Consider the following 18,200-nt stretch of genomic DNA (forward strand, 5'->3'; position numbering starts at 1 on the left):
CACTGATGCACTGGCACTGATGTTTCGGCGCGTAGTTTGAAAGAGGGAAGCCTGGCCATCATTTTCTCAATCAATCCTTTTCCACCAAGTGAATACGAAGAAACTATTCAAAGACTGCATTACTGGTCTAAAACTGGTTTAGTGTTGTTCTTTAGTGTCCATTTAAAATATTTCTAAATGATTTATTGGTCTGTTTTCTTACGCCAATTTCATTTCCTTGTGGCACCTTCTCAAGCTTAATACTATGTAGCTCCTGTCTCTTCTCTCAAGTTGCCTATACAATATGTATGTCACCTTTTATCATCATCTGAAACAGTGTGAGTGTGCAGTACCTGCAACTTACATAGGTTTTGTAAGGTCTGTGTTGATAAAAAGTGACAATAAACTTCCGTGCTAGCCATTGTAGAATGATAGCCTTTGCAGGTATACTCACTTTCCCATGATGCTGCATTCAAGCTAGGGGCATTTTTTAAAATTTTCATTTAGATTTCTTTGAGCACAAGTGAGATCTCTAACAACCATGGTTAAATTCTACAGTATGACTGCATCATTCTTTCTTTTGCATTACTATATTTCACTGCAGTAATCATAAGTGCAGCAACGCTATGATTAAGGGAAACAGACTCTTCACACCTTGCGCAATAAGTAGTGTGCTGTGTGAATCATATATATATATATCTTTTTTTTTCGTGACTTAGATCTGCAGCCCATCATTGCTGAAAGTTGATATGCGTGATAAACTTGCACAGCCTGGCATTGTTTGCTTTTCGTTTAGGAACCTGCTCACCCTGAGACCAAAGTGCGAGATCCTCCAACTGTGTGTCAGCACTCAGAATGAGCTGCTCTTGGCTGCCTGCCATGGTGGCCTGTTCGGGTGGAAGTTTGACCAAAAGTCGCTTGTGAAAGTTGACAGGTTTGTACCTAAAATGCTTTGCTCCCAATTTGTTCTGGCTAAAGAAAGACTTGAGCAGATGATAATAGACCTAATGTTGTCAGATATCTAGAATTAGGAAGGGAGAATGCAGGTTTGCACTTTTTATCCTATGCATGTGTACGAATGAATCATGCAGTCTAGTGCCATGGTCCTGTAATTTGGTGGTTTTATAAGAAATGTTAAGGGGGAGGTGGGGGAGGATTCATGCACAACTTGTTGGTGAGGGAAAGATACTGATCTTACATATAATGGAAGGAGAGAGAATGTTATTCCTAGTGTGCTTCTGCTTTTCTGTGTATGCAAATCATATTTTTCAATCATGTTCTCCCCTATATTAGAGGCGAGCATAAGGAATAGGGGTGGAGAATGGGAAAAACAGGCCTTTTACATATGGAACGCCTACATCTCAATTAACAAGGGCCAATACTTTGTAGCAGTGCCTTTTTCAATGCTAATGCCTTTCGGCGATTTTCACGTTCGTGAGTGACTACGAGTTGGGCGTTGTGTTGCGTGACCACTCATGAACGCGAAAAGCGCCATAAGGCATGTAGTCTCAATTACAACACCCACTCCCCCCTTTCCTTTAGCCTCTGATATTGCTGTTCCTATTTCTTTTGAAATGTTCTTGAGAATGAGACTTGGAAGTATCGAAATTTTACACAGTGAGCTTCCATCACTAGAATTTAGTGATGCATAGGCCGAATACTGCTGACTTCTGATGCGTACCTTGATTGATTCGTACCTTGAGCAATTGATTCGTGGCATTTACCTTACATGGGTGTACAACATTTGCAGGTCACCAAACATTGAGTTCTGCTTGCCAACAAAAGATGGAGCCTCCATCGAAGAGGAGCCTGTCGTTGATGGCTTGGTGCTGATCGAAGATGACATGATCGGTACGTGTCTTATATGGGAGATGCTCAAGCAGGTATTTAAACTTGTAAAATTTCTGTAAAATGATCCTGTTTCATGTTTGGCTTGTACAGGCAGGGTTGCAGTCGTGCATCACCTCAATACAGACGCTGTTTACAGTAAACGCAAGATGTTTAACCAGTAGAGAAAGCAGCTAGTACTGATAAGTTGTTTGAGCCTCCTTATGTCATGCACCGTTGTCGTTACGAATTCTTGCATTAACACTAAGCTTGTGCGAATCTTATGCTATTCAATATTCTCTTTAGCTCAAATTGCAGTATTAGAAGTTTTCGAAGTATTCAGAATGAACAGTTATACAGTAGAACCTCCTTCATGTTTTGGGAAAAAGAAAACATGCAAAAAAAACGTACGAACCGGGAAAACGTACGATCTGAAGTAACTAAAAAAGAATTGACAGACTCAACTATTGTTGACATCTATGTAATGCGAAGCGTCGTGCGGATTGTTGCGGCATAAGACGCCGACACGTGTCGAGCTGTGGGTTTTGTTGCTTGAAAGCCTTTATAAACAATGGGTGGAGTCCCTATTCTGGGACCCACTGGTACCCACCACCAGCTTAGCCCTCCGGACCAAGGCCCTGTGGGCCTGAAGGTCTGAGAAACCGAGCAGCGCCGCCTTCCACTCCTCTCGGGTTGGATTAGGGTTGGGGGAAAGAGATGCGTTGGCAAGCCCAAATCATGTGGTAGATGTCAGCCACCTCCCCACAGTATTGGCAGTTGCCAGTGAAGGAACAGTCGAAATGTTTGAAGATTGCCGGGCACAATAAAGTGTTAGTGAAAAGTTGGATCAAGATGCGTTCATTAGCCTTGCCAAGCCACTGTGGAGGTGTTGGGTATTGGCGATGCCTATTCTTGTAATAGGTTGTGATGTCTTTCAATGTAAGAAGATAGCTGGCTTCGGGTTCCAGGTACTCATGGTCTAACTGGGACGCACGGTGGATGATTGCTCAGATTACCGTGTTCGCCGCTTAATTCCCTACTGGGCTCTGGTGGCTCGGGGTCCAGGCTAGGCAACGACCAATTGCAACGATTCAACGATTGCAACGAAGCAACAATCTCTTCCCCGTTGCTATAGTTCTGCAATATTCATTCCGCTGGTGGGGTGACCCAACCAGCTTCGTAATTTAGACAAGCCCCGAGCAAGTCGATTAGGATATATTGAGATCGGGGATCAGAGGCAGCTGGGGCAATAGCTACTTCTGCTTGTGTTGAGCCCGAGGCTTTGAAAGTGAGCCCATCTACTTGCTTTTCCTCGTGGGTGACCGCTGCCGTATACCACTCCCCGTGGCATTGACCGGCCACATCCACGTAGAAGACTCCATGTTTATTGCCATAGTGGCATTGCAAGGCGTCTGCCCTCACCTGGCGACAACCATTGTGGTCTTCCCTATTCATCTTTATGGCGAGGGGTCGAACTCTGATGGCACATCTCTAGAGTTTGGGCACTTGGACCCGCTTCTGAATGTGAGATTTGTGTTTCAAGTGGACCAAGTCCAGCAAATGCCGTCCTGACTTTGTCTGAGTTAGCCGTGTGTGTTGGCTGGTGAAGTGGGCTTCCTTGAGCTCCTGAAAGGTGTTCACCACTGCCAAAGTGAGATGTCTCGCTTTTGAAGTTGCGACAGGGAGGTCAAAGACCCTATCGTCACTTTGCAGAGGATAACCTCATGTTTGTCTTCATCATGCTTCTGCAGATGGAGATAGGAGACCGAATATAAAATTTGGCTGGTTACCAAAGCATGAGCTAGCTGCACAGGATCCCTGCTTCGTAATCCCCCTCTTTTGTTGGAGACATGTCAGACAATTCGGCTCACTTGGTCTCCAACCTTGCAGAGCTTTTCTAGTGTTGTTGTTTTCCTATTGTGTGGTATTTTAAGAAGGCAGCAGATAACCGAAAAGAAACTGAGTTGCTGGACGGTGCCGAATGCCGCTGAAGCGAGAATTTATGCCCACATTGGCAGTGCACTGCTACTAAAAGCGTGCAGTACGCTACCAATGGCACTACGTAAATCAGATAGGTGAAGATGCCTATCGCAATAAGTTTGGTGGCGATAGCTGTGAATGTGGCATGCGACGACCTGGGCGGAGGTTTGCTGGTACTGGAATAAGAAAGTGTGCGCCGTCGTTTTCATTTTAGACGGGTGGCCACACAGTCAAACCCACTACGATACCGATTTTAACAACATATCGGTTATAACAATGAAAACCTGCTGCACTGTCAATTTGTGTATGTTTTCTATGGGAAAATAACCCGCTTACTACAATGTCCCCATGCCACATTATTAGTTATAATGATGAAGTCTGGCTGCTGGGCGTCCGTGCTGAAAGTTAATGGAATGCAAAATCCTTGAAAAGAAAGAAGAAAAAGTGGAATGCGAGCCGCTGCATGATCGCCCGCCCCCCAACTGCTGCCACGCGCTTCTCTCCATTAGATATGCGCGCCAGCCTCGTGCGCATCTCTGCCATTGCCCTTCCACTCTTCCGCACATGAATAGGCTGCGCCCATAGCTCTGCGCCGCGCCACCCTCCTAAACATGAATGGACTGTGCGAACTGCACTGACAACCAGTGACAACGCTGCCGCTGCTGCTCCCAGATTGCTCACTCGGCCCTCACAGTTGGTTCTTTATTCTAAGGCCCTCATACTGTACAATTCTGCTAATGGATTAAGTTGTTCATGCTTGTCTTTGTTCCGTGCATCAAAGCCGTTCCTGGCCACATTGTTTCTCAGCCTTGTTTGACTTGCCGCTGAGACGGAAGATGGCTGGTCTGCCCACTGATCATCGGCAATGCACGACGTTGCTGGTGAAAAGAAAGCTCACTGCTGTAGATTTGGAAACAAAATGCTTCTGACCGATGAGGCGATCATTGCGAACGTGCTTGCATCGAATAGCGACAGTGACGGCCACGACGGCAGCGCTGATGTTTTAGGGCAGGCTGCCTGAACATTGTCCCCGTGGGAGGCCCTGTAGATGATTCAGTCCCTCATGGGCTTGTTTTCGCGAGGGACCTTCCACTTCGCTACATGGAGCACCTGAATGCCTTGGAGAAGGATGTCGGCAAGCTTCGAATAAAGCAAGCAAGGCTGATGGACATGTGGTTTTCTCGTGCAAGCGAGACACTTGTGGCGATCTCGCTCCAGCATTTCTTCTGGATTTCTCAAGCTGAGATTCTGCCGTGGCAACCTTCCCGCATTTTAAAAGGCACCTTTTGGGTCCACCAAAGCGATGCCTCGGCGCGGCTCGTATGTCACTTGCCACCCGTGACGCCTCTTTGCACTTGTCATAACAGTGCCACTCTTTAATGCCAACAGCCGCGGCTTGTTAACAATGTGCGACTGGAGCACGCAGGAAGCAGAGTTAAACAGTTAAATGAGTTAACACAATCAGAAGGTGGTGGAGATGAGAACAGGCCTTCCCGCCATTATAATTTTCTTGGAACAGCTCCGTCATCCCTGATCTTGATTTTTTTTTCATGCAACCCGGTTATAACAATTATCGGTTAAAACAATGTAATTTTCTTGGCACTTGAATATTGTTATAAGTGGCTTCCACTGTATAGTGTTCTGGATCACGCGTGCCTCGCACCTTTTCTTGTTCACACGGGATCTAGCGTCTGAAAAACATATACGATCGCAGTCTGCAGCAGGGAACGGCAGCCTGTTTCGGTTATCGCGTATTGGAAACGTTCAATATGCGTCCGATAGCAGCGCACTCTGGAAAAGATAGGCGAAGATGCTTATCACAATAGGATTGGTGGTAACAGCTGCAAATGTCGCGTGCGACAACCCCGGAAATGATTTGCTGGTACTGAAATGAGAAATTGAGCATGCCGGCATTTTCATGTGAGGTGGCCAGGCGAGTATTGCAGTGAAGCTGCCGTGGCAGGCAGCTATATACTGTTCTCGATCGCATGCGCCTCACGCATTTTTTTGTTTACGTGGGACCTAGTGACCGGAAAACGTCGTGTCATCAATCGCAGTTTGGCAACGTACTGAACGTTGGTGCCGAAAAATAGTGTTTTCCAGGAACTTATGAACGGGTAAAAAATTAGCGTAGCTCTATTGGGTTATTTTTTGTGTTCTCGATTGCAAGCGTTGGTGCCGGAAAAATGTTTGCAACGGGAATGTATCAACGAAGTTCTACTGTACATCTTTTTTCCGTGTATAAGCCGTACCACCAATTGCAACACCTCAGAAAGAAAAAAAAAAAAAGCCATGTGCATAACCGGCAGAAATAACTGCATGCAACGCCCAAATCTTTGTAAAAACAGTCTGCATTCACCAATGCACAAATCGCCAATGGCATAATCTTCAGCCAGCAACTCTGTTCCCCACCTCTTCGGCAACGCTGATGGTGGAGAACTTTGCCCTAAAGGTGGTTTCACGACAGTGTGGCCCCCTTGCCACTGCTGTATATAGATTTGCATCGACACAGCACTCAGCCGTAACTTTAATGGCCGACATCCAGCGAAATAGATCTGGCCAGGCCTAACAGCCAAGGCAGGTGCAGCGGTGGAGGGCAAACTGTCGTGGGAAGTTTGCCGCTCATCAGTGATCACCAGGCCCCAGATAATGCATGCAGGCTAGACTGAAGACCGCAGAAGTGATGAGCATGCCTACCAAGTTCATCTGTATGTTTACTGAGCAAATGTGAAATGCTCCCGTGGCCTCAATTACTATATAAAATTACTGTAAAATTTGAGACTGTAGCACAAAAGTTAGCAAGAGCATGTAAGCAAATTTTCTGTGCTGCTGTGTTTGCAAGAAATCTTGAACTTGTATTTTTGCATGAAAATATCTGAAGAACGGAACTGTGAAAATAAACTGACTTTGGTAATAAACATGTTTCCTATCTTGCAAGTAAAGAACCAACCTTTATTTGATTATTCAACGTCTGGACACTTGGTATCAAGGTTTTATGCAAATCCCACAACTATTCCTAGTCGAGCCCACCTATAATGGCCGCAGTTAAGCAAACGCTCGGTTATTACAAACGAGGATGGTGCTATCGTCAAAATATGTATTATGGCAATGGCACTGCATCTCAGATACAATGAACAACAGTGGCTGCACAGCTCGGTTAAAATGAACGTGGACATGCTGTAAAATCGACCACACTATTTAAGAATTTGCACTTTCTGAGGCATGGCGATAGAAGACAGCTTCCCAGCATCATGACACACGACCTCCCCCTTTCCTTCACTCTCCCCTCCCCACCCATTGCAGGAAAGAAGCGATAAAAAATGAAGCACTGGAACCGCATGACGACGGCGTGTTGGCACTGTCTAGTGGTTCCCAGCCAGTCGTGTGGCATGCATTGATTACCCAATCTGTGTTCCACATTGTGCACTGCTACCGAGAGCAGGCAGTGTGCAGTTGACGCGTTGCTCGTTTGTACATTTGTTACTTTCTTAGTGCATTTGGTTTGCACTAGCCTCGTCAGTGCTTTTTATAATTTTGTGAAGAATTGGAGGCTCCAATGCGGCTGCATCGCAAAATTCGGAGAGCTTCAAATCCACCTAGTGTGATGGTGGACTGTGCACAGTGTTCAACTTCAACTGCGAAAAAAGAGGCTGTCAGCGTCGCAATGAAGAAAGCTATTCTTAATTAACTTGCTCCATGAGCAGAGAGCTGTCACTCGGTGAAGAAATACGGCCTCTAAAGTTAGACCATTTCGACAATAGCCAAAGACAAGACAAGATTTTAAGTGCAAGTATTAGTGCTGACAAGACGACAAGAAAGCACCATTGGAAAATGACCTACGCGGATGTTGAAGATGCGTTGATTAAGTGGTTTGTTGACATTCCCATCAGTGAACCGCTGATGCTTTCCAAGGCAAGAAGCTTTGCTTCCCTCTTGGACTTTCTCGATTTCGGCCTGGGCAATAGGTGGCTGCACTGGTTTAAAAGGGCCCTGAACCACTCCTCGGGCTTGGTGAAATAACGTAGTCAGTGGGTAGCATACGCTGCTGTGAACATCTCAGCCAAGTTTTGAAGTTGTACGCGGTACGCGGTGCTTGCAAGCAAATCACCTTTCTCTCAAACGCTCTCTTTTCAACAGAAGGCCCTGTCCTCACTCTCTTCTAGATGCACTATTTCGTCATCAGATGCACTATTTCGTCATTCCCTTATATGGCTGCTATTGGCTGACAGCTGGCATCAAGGTGCAGTCAGCTACCTGGCATAGATACCGCGGCCGCCGCGAGGTGCCGCCACGAGTCCACCATAGCGACAAGACTGCACTCTTCTACCAGATGCTGCTGTCAAAGGCCCGTGCCTTTAAATGAGACACTTGTGCTCGTGGAAAACACAGTGAGCTTCGCGTTACCGTCCTGTTGTGCAAAAACATGGACAGCAGTGACCAGCGGCTGCCATTTGTCATCGTGAAGTCTTACAAGCCACAGTGCTTTGGTAGTTACTTTCACCTTCACCACAAGCTATTTGGGGAAGGTGCACTGGTTGACTTGCCACGATGAATAGGCCCTGACGTATATTGTTATACCTGAGGCAGATGGACGTGTACATGCCCATTTTCCAGTTTACGTAGAGCATCAGCTTCTTTAACCAACTATATAGTATATATTTCAGCGTGACCATACTGCTGCACCCACATAAAACCGTGCTGGCTAGAGCTAGATTGTGCGTTGTTTAATACAGTCTTGAGGTGCGGGGGTATGACTGTAACAAATGATTCGCAGCACACTTTCACTTTTTTCCAGTCAGCAAGTGTTCCAACAGTGGCATGATTGGCATGTGGAAGCTGTCCAATAATGTGGCTTCCATCAGAAAGTTCTCCCAGAAGCTGCAGAAAGTGAAAGTGGAGTACAGGAGCACATTTCTTTGGAGTGACACCAAGGTCGACTACTTCTACCCATCAGCCACGGCTGGTGAGGAACCGGACTACTTTGGCACTTTTTATAGGGAAACACTATACTTACTGCACTTAGCACTGATCTTGTCTGGCTTCTGTGCAAGCCCTGAAAACACTTTTGCAGCACCGTGGTGCACAAGGCAGCTCTAAACAGGCAACAATGTGAAACAGTTTAAGTGACACTGGTAGCTGTTCATTGCCTACTATGTTTATCTGCCAAAGGTTGCACAGTTATTCTGAAATATTCCTTTATTAATCTTACGTTGCCAAGCATAAGGCTCTTATACTGCTTCCAACTAGCTACAAAAGCACTTGCATAACATATTTCATGCAGACTTACTTTTACATATTAAATTGGCAAAGAAAGGTCACAGAGGATCCTTGATGCCAGATAATAGATGCTTTCTTTATGACTTGCTGAATTGAAATGGGCTAATTGCTAAGCCGTGCTCACAACATTAAACAACTAAATCCCCTCCCCCCAAATTTCTGCTTTAGGTTTTCGTTGTGTATGAGACACACCCCCAACTTTAGGAAGTAAGAAGTGCAATCATCCTGTGAAGGAAGCAACGAGCTCAGCTTGGCAATGCTAAGCTGTAGACGTAGTTGTACATCAGTGTGCTTTGTAACAGCCACTGTCATCTATCTTGGCTTATAAGAGTCTGTAAAATATATTTATTTTGAGAAAACAGGCACTTTAGGGTAGAACTTTCATTTGCCACTATTCCATGAACCACGTTCTGTATTCCATGTTGAGGTTGTACAAGCCTCTACGATTCTATACATCCTGTTCAGCAACAGCTTGTTGCTGCAGTGGAACTTAACTCGACTGTTTGCCGTGGCAGGTGCCCTGTCGACACAAGTGAAAGCATACCACCTGTTCGGCGGTGTTTTATGTGAACACTCACCACACGGCACTGCCATTCCCCTGCAGTGACATTTACTGCAGTGACATTGGATTTTTTGTCTCGTATTGCTGCAGATGACATGCATGCCCAACTAAGTGCACTGGTGATGTACCCAAATGCAATATTAAACTGCATGCATGGTGAAATGAAACATAGTTGCAGAATTTGAGCACAAATGACTCGGTATGTCAGCCATAAGAGTCATATTATACAGGGTGTTTTTATTAGTTTTTTCCTGCGCCAAATTTTAAAAAGTTGCCTGTGGCAGGTGGCACAATTACTCAATGAGGCAACCATTACTTCTACAAGAAATCGAAATGCTTAATTGAATAATTAACATAATGTACTAATTAATTTTGTAATCAATGTCCTTATGGCCCATATTTCAATCTATGAATTGTAGCTAGTGAGTATGTAAGGCATATCAACTTGGAAATAATTATGGGGATGCCACCGGTTTCGAGATATGTGCTGTCAAACTTACGGTAAAGTACACTGTTGTGCCACTTACTCTCTTAAAAAAAAAACACTTTTTATGTATTGAAGCATGAAAGAAAAGGAATGCCAATGCATTTCGTCGGACACTTAGAATATATCTCAAGACTGGCATTGTCCTGAGAATTTGTCCATAAAATGTTAATTAGTGCAATTGCTAATTATTCAATTAAGTGTTCTGATTTCTCATTGAAGTAATGGCCGCCTCGTCGAGTAATTTAGTTCAAAGGTTAGGATTGTGCTGTCTTGCCAAAGGCAATTTTCAAAAAATTGGTGTAGCTAGAAAAAACACCTCGTATATATGGCACATCTGCTTACGCACCATTTGGGACAGCTTCATAGAACTGTGTCCACCTAACAGGATTTCACACGCTTGCCGACATCGTTCTGCTTCTTTTAAAGCACTATGGCATAACCCCGTTAAAGCTAGAGATAACGAAGTTGTTAAAATTGAAAATCAGCAGTTTGCTTTGTCATATTGAAATTCAGCCTTTTATACAAATAAGTGGTTTCCGATGGATTTTTCTTACATGGGAGGCGCCACAAAATCTTCCAAATTACCAGGCAGTCGAAAAAACCAAATTTGAATGAGAAAGAAATTCATTTTGTTGAACTTCAGAAATGGCGACAAAAGATAAGGTTTCATGCCATGTTGACGCCATCTTCACATCAGCAGTACAAAGCCGAAGCCAGCCGCGCTTTCACGTCCACTCCACCCCCGTGGCTGATAATGTCGCCCACAGTGGGACAACACTATCATGAAAAGCGCCTGAAGCAGGGAGTGAATGCTTCGTCTGCCTCTCACTTCAACATGTCTCTGAAACTACGCAACATCCAGTCTAAATGTGCATTTAACAGCACACATGATGCCGCACCATCTCGGCACGCCTACTCTTTGCACACGGGGCAGATTACCTCTCAAATGGGGCACACTGACAGACATGTGCAGCCACGGCTGCGCTGGAAAAGGAAACACACGCCAGTCTGCGCTTGTCTCCCCCCTCCCTTAACAAGTGCTTCATCGGGTTACTGCAAGCTTGCTCCACTCCCCCCTTTCCCCTTGCTAGTGTGAGAAAATGGCACTCATCAAGCCACCATCCTTCTCAGCTCACCATCGCATGCTTTCACTTGCACCCAAAGCGAGTGAAATACAGTGCGTGGAGCGCAATATATTATTGGACTTGTACTTTACACCCAACAGGATGCTGTTCTGATTCGATTGTCGTTTTTGGTCGCAGCGCAATTTTAGAGGTGCGTCCACAAGCAGCAGCTTGTAATTCAGCCATTTGACCATCTGCAACTGCACAAGCTTCCATTTATTGTCTCTATCCCTTGTGACGGCAGAGAAGTTTTGTTACATTGAAATTGTGTATGAACACACTTCGTTATACAGTAAAAGCTCATTATTTCCCAACTTAATTCAAAAATTTTGTATAATTCAAGGTAGCCGCCACAGTCCATCCAACAATATATTTAAAGCAATATGTAACGCATCCTGCTAATTCACACTAAAATCCACACTGCCACCAATAATTCGAACTCCGCGTCATCGTAGATGGGGAGTGCGCAAGAGAACATTGGCGATGCTGGTGTCGCTGCGTGGACCGCGCAGCTTTGCTCGTTCCATCTGCGGCCCTTTGTTTAAGCCAGACTGGAGAGAGATGTGTTTGCACCTAGCCAGGCAGGGCCAATGCCTCTGTTGCAAGTTGGTTCTCTCCCTCTCTCACAACGCGGATGCGGCGCTGCATGGTTATTTATTTATTTATTTATTATTCTTTTTTTTTTCATGTTATATATTGGAGGCTATGCACTTTCTCTACGAGGTGTTCTGCCGAGAAGAAGCGGCAGAGCACCTCGGACACCATGGCAGCCGTGACGTTTATCGGGGCTCGCAGTACCAAAAAGCATCGCCTTCAAGATTCGTGGTTGTTACTCAAAGGAAAGCATCAGGATACTTCTTTGGTCGCCACCTATACATACGGTATAATCCAGCGGCGTGCAGCCGGTGCAGCTACAAGAGTACGAAGGAGACTAACGCTGCAGCAGAGAGAGAGTGAGTGTGTGATTGTGAAGAGGAACAGGCACTATTTTCTGCAGCCCTTTAGGGAGCACTACTCACGCCTTTAATCGTAGCAGGTTGTGCGTTACGCGAGTGCATTTTAGAGCACAGCTTTTGTTCCCGTGGCGAGCGTCGGCAGCGCTTCTTCTCTCCTACCTCCATTTTCTCCTGCTTGCCTCTCCCTGTTGACGCTGAGCCATGCTCCTTCGAGGACTGCAGAAGATAGCGCTAACCTTTCCTTTCTCAACACAAACCACTTCTCTCACAGCAACTCGAAGGCGCTTTTATAGTCAAATGTTTTCGGCAAGCGTCGCTTGCGGCCAGTCAAGCTATGCTGCTTGCACTGCGTCAGGCGAAACGTCGTCCCATCTATACTTCGAGGTGCGCGCTGTCGGATGCTCTCTTTGGAGCATGTGCAGAACGATCCCCAACCCGTGTGCTGCTTTGAACGGCTGTCTGCAACAGTCGGCAAAGTGGGGCGGGCACCTTTCTTTTTTTCCCGTGCATGCATTGAGAGTCGGCGAGACGAACACACAGATGGAGCAAAAACCATCTTGATGGCAGGCATGTTGCACCCTGTTGGCTGTGCCAGTGTGTTGAACTATAGACATTGTTCTCGCCAGTGTGACGTAGCATGTGCGCGCTCACGCTACGTTGCACTATATGCGCGCCTTAACTGAGCAATTTTTCCTGACTTTCATTAGTTCGAATTTTGTATAATTCAAATTTTCGTAGCATCCCCATGGAATTCGAATTAACAAGTTTTTACTATATTAAGGTTCTAAACATACATAATGTTCTATGGACAAGAATTTGTAGAAAGTTATGTAGTTATAAGTTATATAGAAAGTTACTTATAGTTATATTGTTGTAAGTTATACAGGTAGTTACACTTCGTTATATTGAAAATTTCATTATGTTGAAGTTTTTTATATCAAGGTTTAACTGTGCGTGAGCCACACCACTGACTTTAGGTGAAAAGCGCAATCACTCTATGAAACAAGCAACAAGTCCAACTTGGTCATGCTAAGTGGGGTACCACACTTGCAGCACACATCTTGTGGTGGGCTGATGTGCCAAAATTACAAGATAGAATCAGCAGAGTACTTTTTATCTGAAAGATGCAAAGGGTTCAACAGCCAAGCATGGGTGTTGTGTGTTAATGTGATCACTGTGTATATCATAATTATCACTTGTCACCTAGAGTAGCATGCCATGCAATCAGCGAGGCTATATTTCCAGCATATCATTAAAGCTTGTACCCCTCTCTCTCTGCCAAGATGTTATAGCCTGCGGTGACGACACTGGGACCATCTGGCTGTACAACATTGGAAAAAAGGGGGCAACATTGGTGAAGCCCATGGCCAAGCTTGCATGGCCTGATAAACTTGCGTGCAGTGATCAAGTCTCCGTGACAAAAAAGAATGGAAAGGTATAATATATAAAGCGTTAATTAGCAATTCTGACACATTTTCTGCTTGCAGTCAGTGCCAATCTAAAGCTGTTCTGAACAACTCTTTATCTTCATTTTTTTTTATTCAAGGAAAGTCCAATAAAAAGAAAGCACACTGGCAAGCGTTAGAGTGTTCTAGATAATTTACTATAATACTTGTTTTTATGAACAAGTTTGTTTTGGTACACAGGAGTTGGATGCATCATGACGTCATGATAGATTGGCTTACTACGCTCCCATGATCACTGAAAATTTCAAACACAAGCGCAGCCAGACGAAACTCGCATAGCATTTGTTCATTTTTTTATGCGCATGCCTTATCGCTGCACGGTGTAAGCAAATTTTGATCCTGGTAACACCACAGTTATGTTGATGCTGCATTTCAAGACCAACTGTATATCAAATTACACACCTTATCCAGCCTTATCACTTGCTAATGCCATATTTGGGTTGTTGTTTCAGAGCACTCTGGCAGCGCTACAGACATCATGCAGAGTATTACCGAGTATTAGTATTACTGAGAACGAAGTATTACTTTGTGTATTAAGTATTACTGTGGGACAAAAGAATGACAAACACGGTAGTGCAAGGGCATTTATTGTGTCATTTATGCACTAATGCTTGCTAGACAAATTGCTATCCACAAAACATGCCGATGGGTGCGTGACAAATCGAGGAAGCCCGACTCACCGCGACCGGATAGTGAGCGAATATGTCCGCCCCATGCTGGACACCAACGCCTGGTCGTTCACACATATGGTATCGCAAATGGTGGCACTTTCAAACAAGGTCTAGCGAGAAGGTCTCGTAGAAGCATGGATTGGCGCACGCGCAGAACGTTCGTGCCGCTTACAGACCCCGAGCCAAAGAGGAAGAGCCTACTGCCTGTCGCGCCCGACTAACCCCATCGTTAGGTGGTGCTAGCAGCGCAACACTTGCTCCATCTCTTGTACTACCCTGCAAGCAGACCAACCGCAGCTGTAAAGCCATGCGACGAAGTCGGATTACAGGAGACTGGAGCATGTGGGAAAACAACATATCAGGGGACGCACAATGAATGAATGAATGAATGAACTTTATTCCCCTTTTAAGAAAGGGGAGGAGCCGGGGGGGAGAGAGGGAGGTCTAAGTACTCCAGTCCCAGCAGGCGTCCATCACCACATTATGTGGCTAGAAGTCCGTCTACCAGTCGTGGTAGGCCTCTGCTACCTCCTCAGCCCACCTCAGGACTCAGTCCTGTAGGGTGGGATCGGAGCTGCGCAGGGCAGTCTCCCACAGCTCCTCGCTACTAATTAATGGTTTGAGCTTGCGGGGGGGAGTTTTGATGGGGCATTGCCACATGATATGGGAGAGATCTGCTATGGGGACAGGGCAAAAGCGACACTTGGGTGTCGGGTATGTGGCGGGAAAGTGCAAGATGTGCGGGGTAAGAAAAGTGCGAGTTTGTAGTTGTCGCCACAGTATTTCTCTCTGGCGCGTTCTAGACACAGAGAGAGGTGGATACAATAGGCGTTGGTTTCTGTAATGTGTGCAAATTTCATGGAATGTGACGAGTGTGTCTTTATTGGTGTGTTGTTGGGAGTCATTGGGTTTTAGAGTTAGGCCCATATTTGCGGCTACTCGGTCCGTGAATCCTCGAGCAGTGGCATGAGCCATTTCGTTGCCATGGAGTCCTTGATGTGCTGGAGCCCATACGAGAGCGATGTCTTTTTCTGGTGGGTGAGCTACAAGCAGAGAGTGCGCGAGGTTGTTAATGTAGCCGTTACTGAAGTTCCGGATAGCAGTCTTAGAGTCACTAATAATGACGTCGCAATTGGGTAGCCCCGATGCAAGTGCAATGGCGGCCTCTTCCGCGTCACCCGCCGAGGTGGTCTTGACTGATGCTGAACAAACAGTGTTGCCCTGGTTGTTTACGACTGTTATAGCATAACGATGTTGAGGGGTGTAGGCTGCAGCGTCCACATAGTACACTCCTTCAGCCTGTCCATAGCTGCGTTGTAGCGCCTTGGCTCGATGTTTGCGGCGTTTGACGTGAAATTCGGGGTGCATGTTTCTGGGTAGGGGCTGGATGTGGTATTGGCCGTGTATGTTCGGAGGAAGTTGATGTCGCCTACTCTCGTTGAATGGTGGAGCATGATAAAGTTGTCTCAGGATCTCACGCCCAGCTTCAGTGGTGGCGAGTCTATGGTATTGTGATGATAGATGGGCTTCGGTTAATTCTTGAAGGGTATTTAGTGTGGCGGTGGCCATCACCCTTTGTGTGGATGCTCTAATTGGAACACCAAGAGCGACTTTGTGTATCTTGCGAATCAAGCAATTCACAGTATCCTCTTCCTGTCTAATACGGTAGTGCGAAGGTGATTTTGCTTAAGACAAAAGCCTTGATTAGTTGAATTAGCTCCTTCTCTCGAAGAGGGGACGCGCAAGAGTCGTGTGCATCCCCGCAACTGCTAGGCAGAGCGGGCTCCATTGACAAGGAAGCAGGATCACATCACTTCCACACCTGGTTATTCTCGTAATAGAGCTGTAAAGCTTTTCTTTTTTTTCTTTATTACATTCATTGACTGGTCCAAAGTGTGCTCTCAAACAATAACTTGAATATGCCAGATGTGTGCAGTGTACCTAAACTTCAAAAGATATGACTGTACATATTTTAAATACGGGAACGACAAACCAAGCTTGCATCGTGTCTTTCACGTACATATATGTTACTTTTTATCTGAAAGACTTGTGGGATAACATATTCAACAGTCAGGCATGGGTGTTGGTATTTTCAATGCCACAACAGCAGCCCTTGCAAAATATAATTAACATTCTATGGCTTCATAGTGTATGGGTGTTCAGTTTTTGTTATTAAAGTTTGTTAGTTTGCTATTTACACTGATACTCATTACATATTTGATGTGAAAAATCTGACCACATTTTCGTTTATATTTTCAGGTTAATACGAATTCAGTAAGGCTAAGTCCTGATGGGGACTACATGATAGCATGCACAGATATCAACATTGTGTGCATATGGAGGATCACACGATAGATCACCATGGTAAGACCTGTTTTGCTTGAAGTGGTGCGTGCATAGACGAGAGGTCTCAATTTTGTTTCAGATTTTAGCAGGAGATTCCACTGTCACCAGATCTTGCATCAGATGGTGAAATCAAGATTTTATCCAGCACATCATATTCTCTTTTAGTCATTGAACAAAAATAAAACAGCACATCATGCAGACATTTTGGCTTGCTTGCTTTATTTTCTTGAACAAGGAAAAACAATACCTTGCAAAAGAGGAATATTGCACGTGCTTCGCACGAAAAAATAACCATTTGTACCGCAGTTAATACATACGTCCTCCGAAACAACATCATGGAATGAATAAATGCAGAGAGAGATCGAGTATTCATACATTAAACAAACAGCCTACAGGTAAATGTAAGCATTGCACTTCTTTAGTACTTTTGGCCATAAAAATCCAGCTCTTGCCGCTTGCTTTCCCTCGCCTACAGCCTGTGCTCAAGGCACAGCAGAGTGAGCTTGATCAATATCACAAAAACTGTTGGGATTGGTATCACAAGAACTCCTGGGTCACGACTAAGTATGATACTTCTACTAATAACAAAATGATATACAAAAAAATTCGATCCATTGATGTCAACAATACTACACTGTTAGGCACCTGGCTCAAATTTTAAGGAGACTTTTGTGTGCAGGTCAATGCAAACAACAGTTCACAGAAGGCCTCAAATCCAACATTGAACATGGACATCAGTAGCATAAGCTAGTAACGCATGGGGAGCAGACAGTCACACTGTACGAAAATATAACCTTTCTGTCTAAGCTGAGTTGTTCCCGTACAAAAAAAATTGAAATGGGGCGACATACCTCTAAGTGACAGTAGTGAGTCTTTATGAACATGGTGTTGCATATGCGACCTCCCCGTGCATGCCGACAGCCGTGCATAATTTTATCAAAGAGAGCACAGCTATCGCAGAGTATGTACCAGTTTTGTGCAAAGCACAGGTCGTCATGAGATACACGAGTCTAGGCAGAGTTCTCTTCCGCCACTCGTTACCAGTAGAGATGGTCTATTCCGCGAATTATATTTGAGAATTATTAACATTAACATACACTAATCCTACCGCAATCAGTCTATTGCTAATCCTATTTACATTTGGAGTGGCAGCCACCCATGTGAAGTCTTCAGCTGACAGCTGCCTTAATCTGCAGAAGAAAGCAAGAGAAACAAGGAATGAGAATCAGTTATTTATAAGATCAAGAAAAAACGAAAACATGCAGGCACATTCTTGGGTACCTTACGAGCATATGTGCACAGTGCTTTAGATGAGAAATGCTAATGTTCAGTGTTAGTTACAGTGTTAAGTTTCCCTGTTATAAGTCGAACCCACTTACAACAATGTTCAAGTGCCATGAAAACCCTATTGTTATGACCAATAATTGTTATAACTGGGTTGCATGAAAAAAGCAGAGAAAACAAACATTCAAACATTTATACAGGAAAAAGCATAGTCGAACCCACTCATAGCATAGTAGTAGTT

General features: G+C 44.9%; 2 protein-coding genes across 5 annotated transcripts in view; one reads left to right on the forward strand and one right to left on the reverse strand.

The window, feature by feature from the left end:
- The window catches only part of LOC142575802 (leucine-rich repeat and WD repeat-containing protein 1-like), a 35,597-nt gene extending 18,720 nt beyond the window's left edge, over positions 1–16,877 (forward strand). For 2 of the 4 annotated variants that reach the window (XM_075685460.1, XM_075685461.1), the window contains 6 exons: positions 776–913; positions 1,730–1,830; positions 8,582–8,749; positions 13,476–13,627; positions 16,589–16,693; positions 16,755–16,877. In XM_075685460.1, coding sequence (XP_075541575.1) covers positions 776–913; positions 1,730–1,830; positions 8,582–8,749; positions 13,476–13,627; positions 16,589–16,684 — 655 coding nt within the window. In that variant the 3' untranslated portion in view covers positions 16,685–16,693; positions 16,755–16,877. Of the gene's footprint in view, positions 1–775; positions 914–1,729; positions 1,863–8,581; positions 8,750–13,475; positions 13,628–16,588; positions 16,694–16,754 lie in introns of those variants that run through there. The other 2 variants (XM_075685462.1, XM_075685464.1) reach the window with 2 other exon arrangements.
- Positions 16,874–18,200, reverse strand: part of LOC142575800 (inositol polyphosphate 5-phosphatase K-like) — a 36,994-nt gene continuing 35,667 nt past the window's right edge. Inside the window, exon 14 of the mRNA XM_075685459.1 lies at positions 16,874–17,865. Coding sequence (XP_075541574.1) covers positions 17,845–17,865 — 21 coding nt within the window. The 3' untranslated portion in view covers positions 16,874–17,844. The remainder of the gene's footprint in view (positions 17,866–18,200) is intronic.

This window comes from Dermacentor variabilis, chromosome 3, assembly GCF_050947875.1.
Source record: "Dermacentor variabilis isolate Ectoservices chromosome 3, ASM5094787v1, whole genome shotgun sequence".
Taxonomy (NCBI): Eukaryota; Metazoa; Arthropoda; class Arachnida; order Ixodida; family Ixodidae; genus Dermacentor; species Dermacentor variabilis.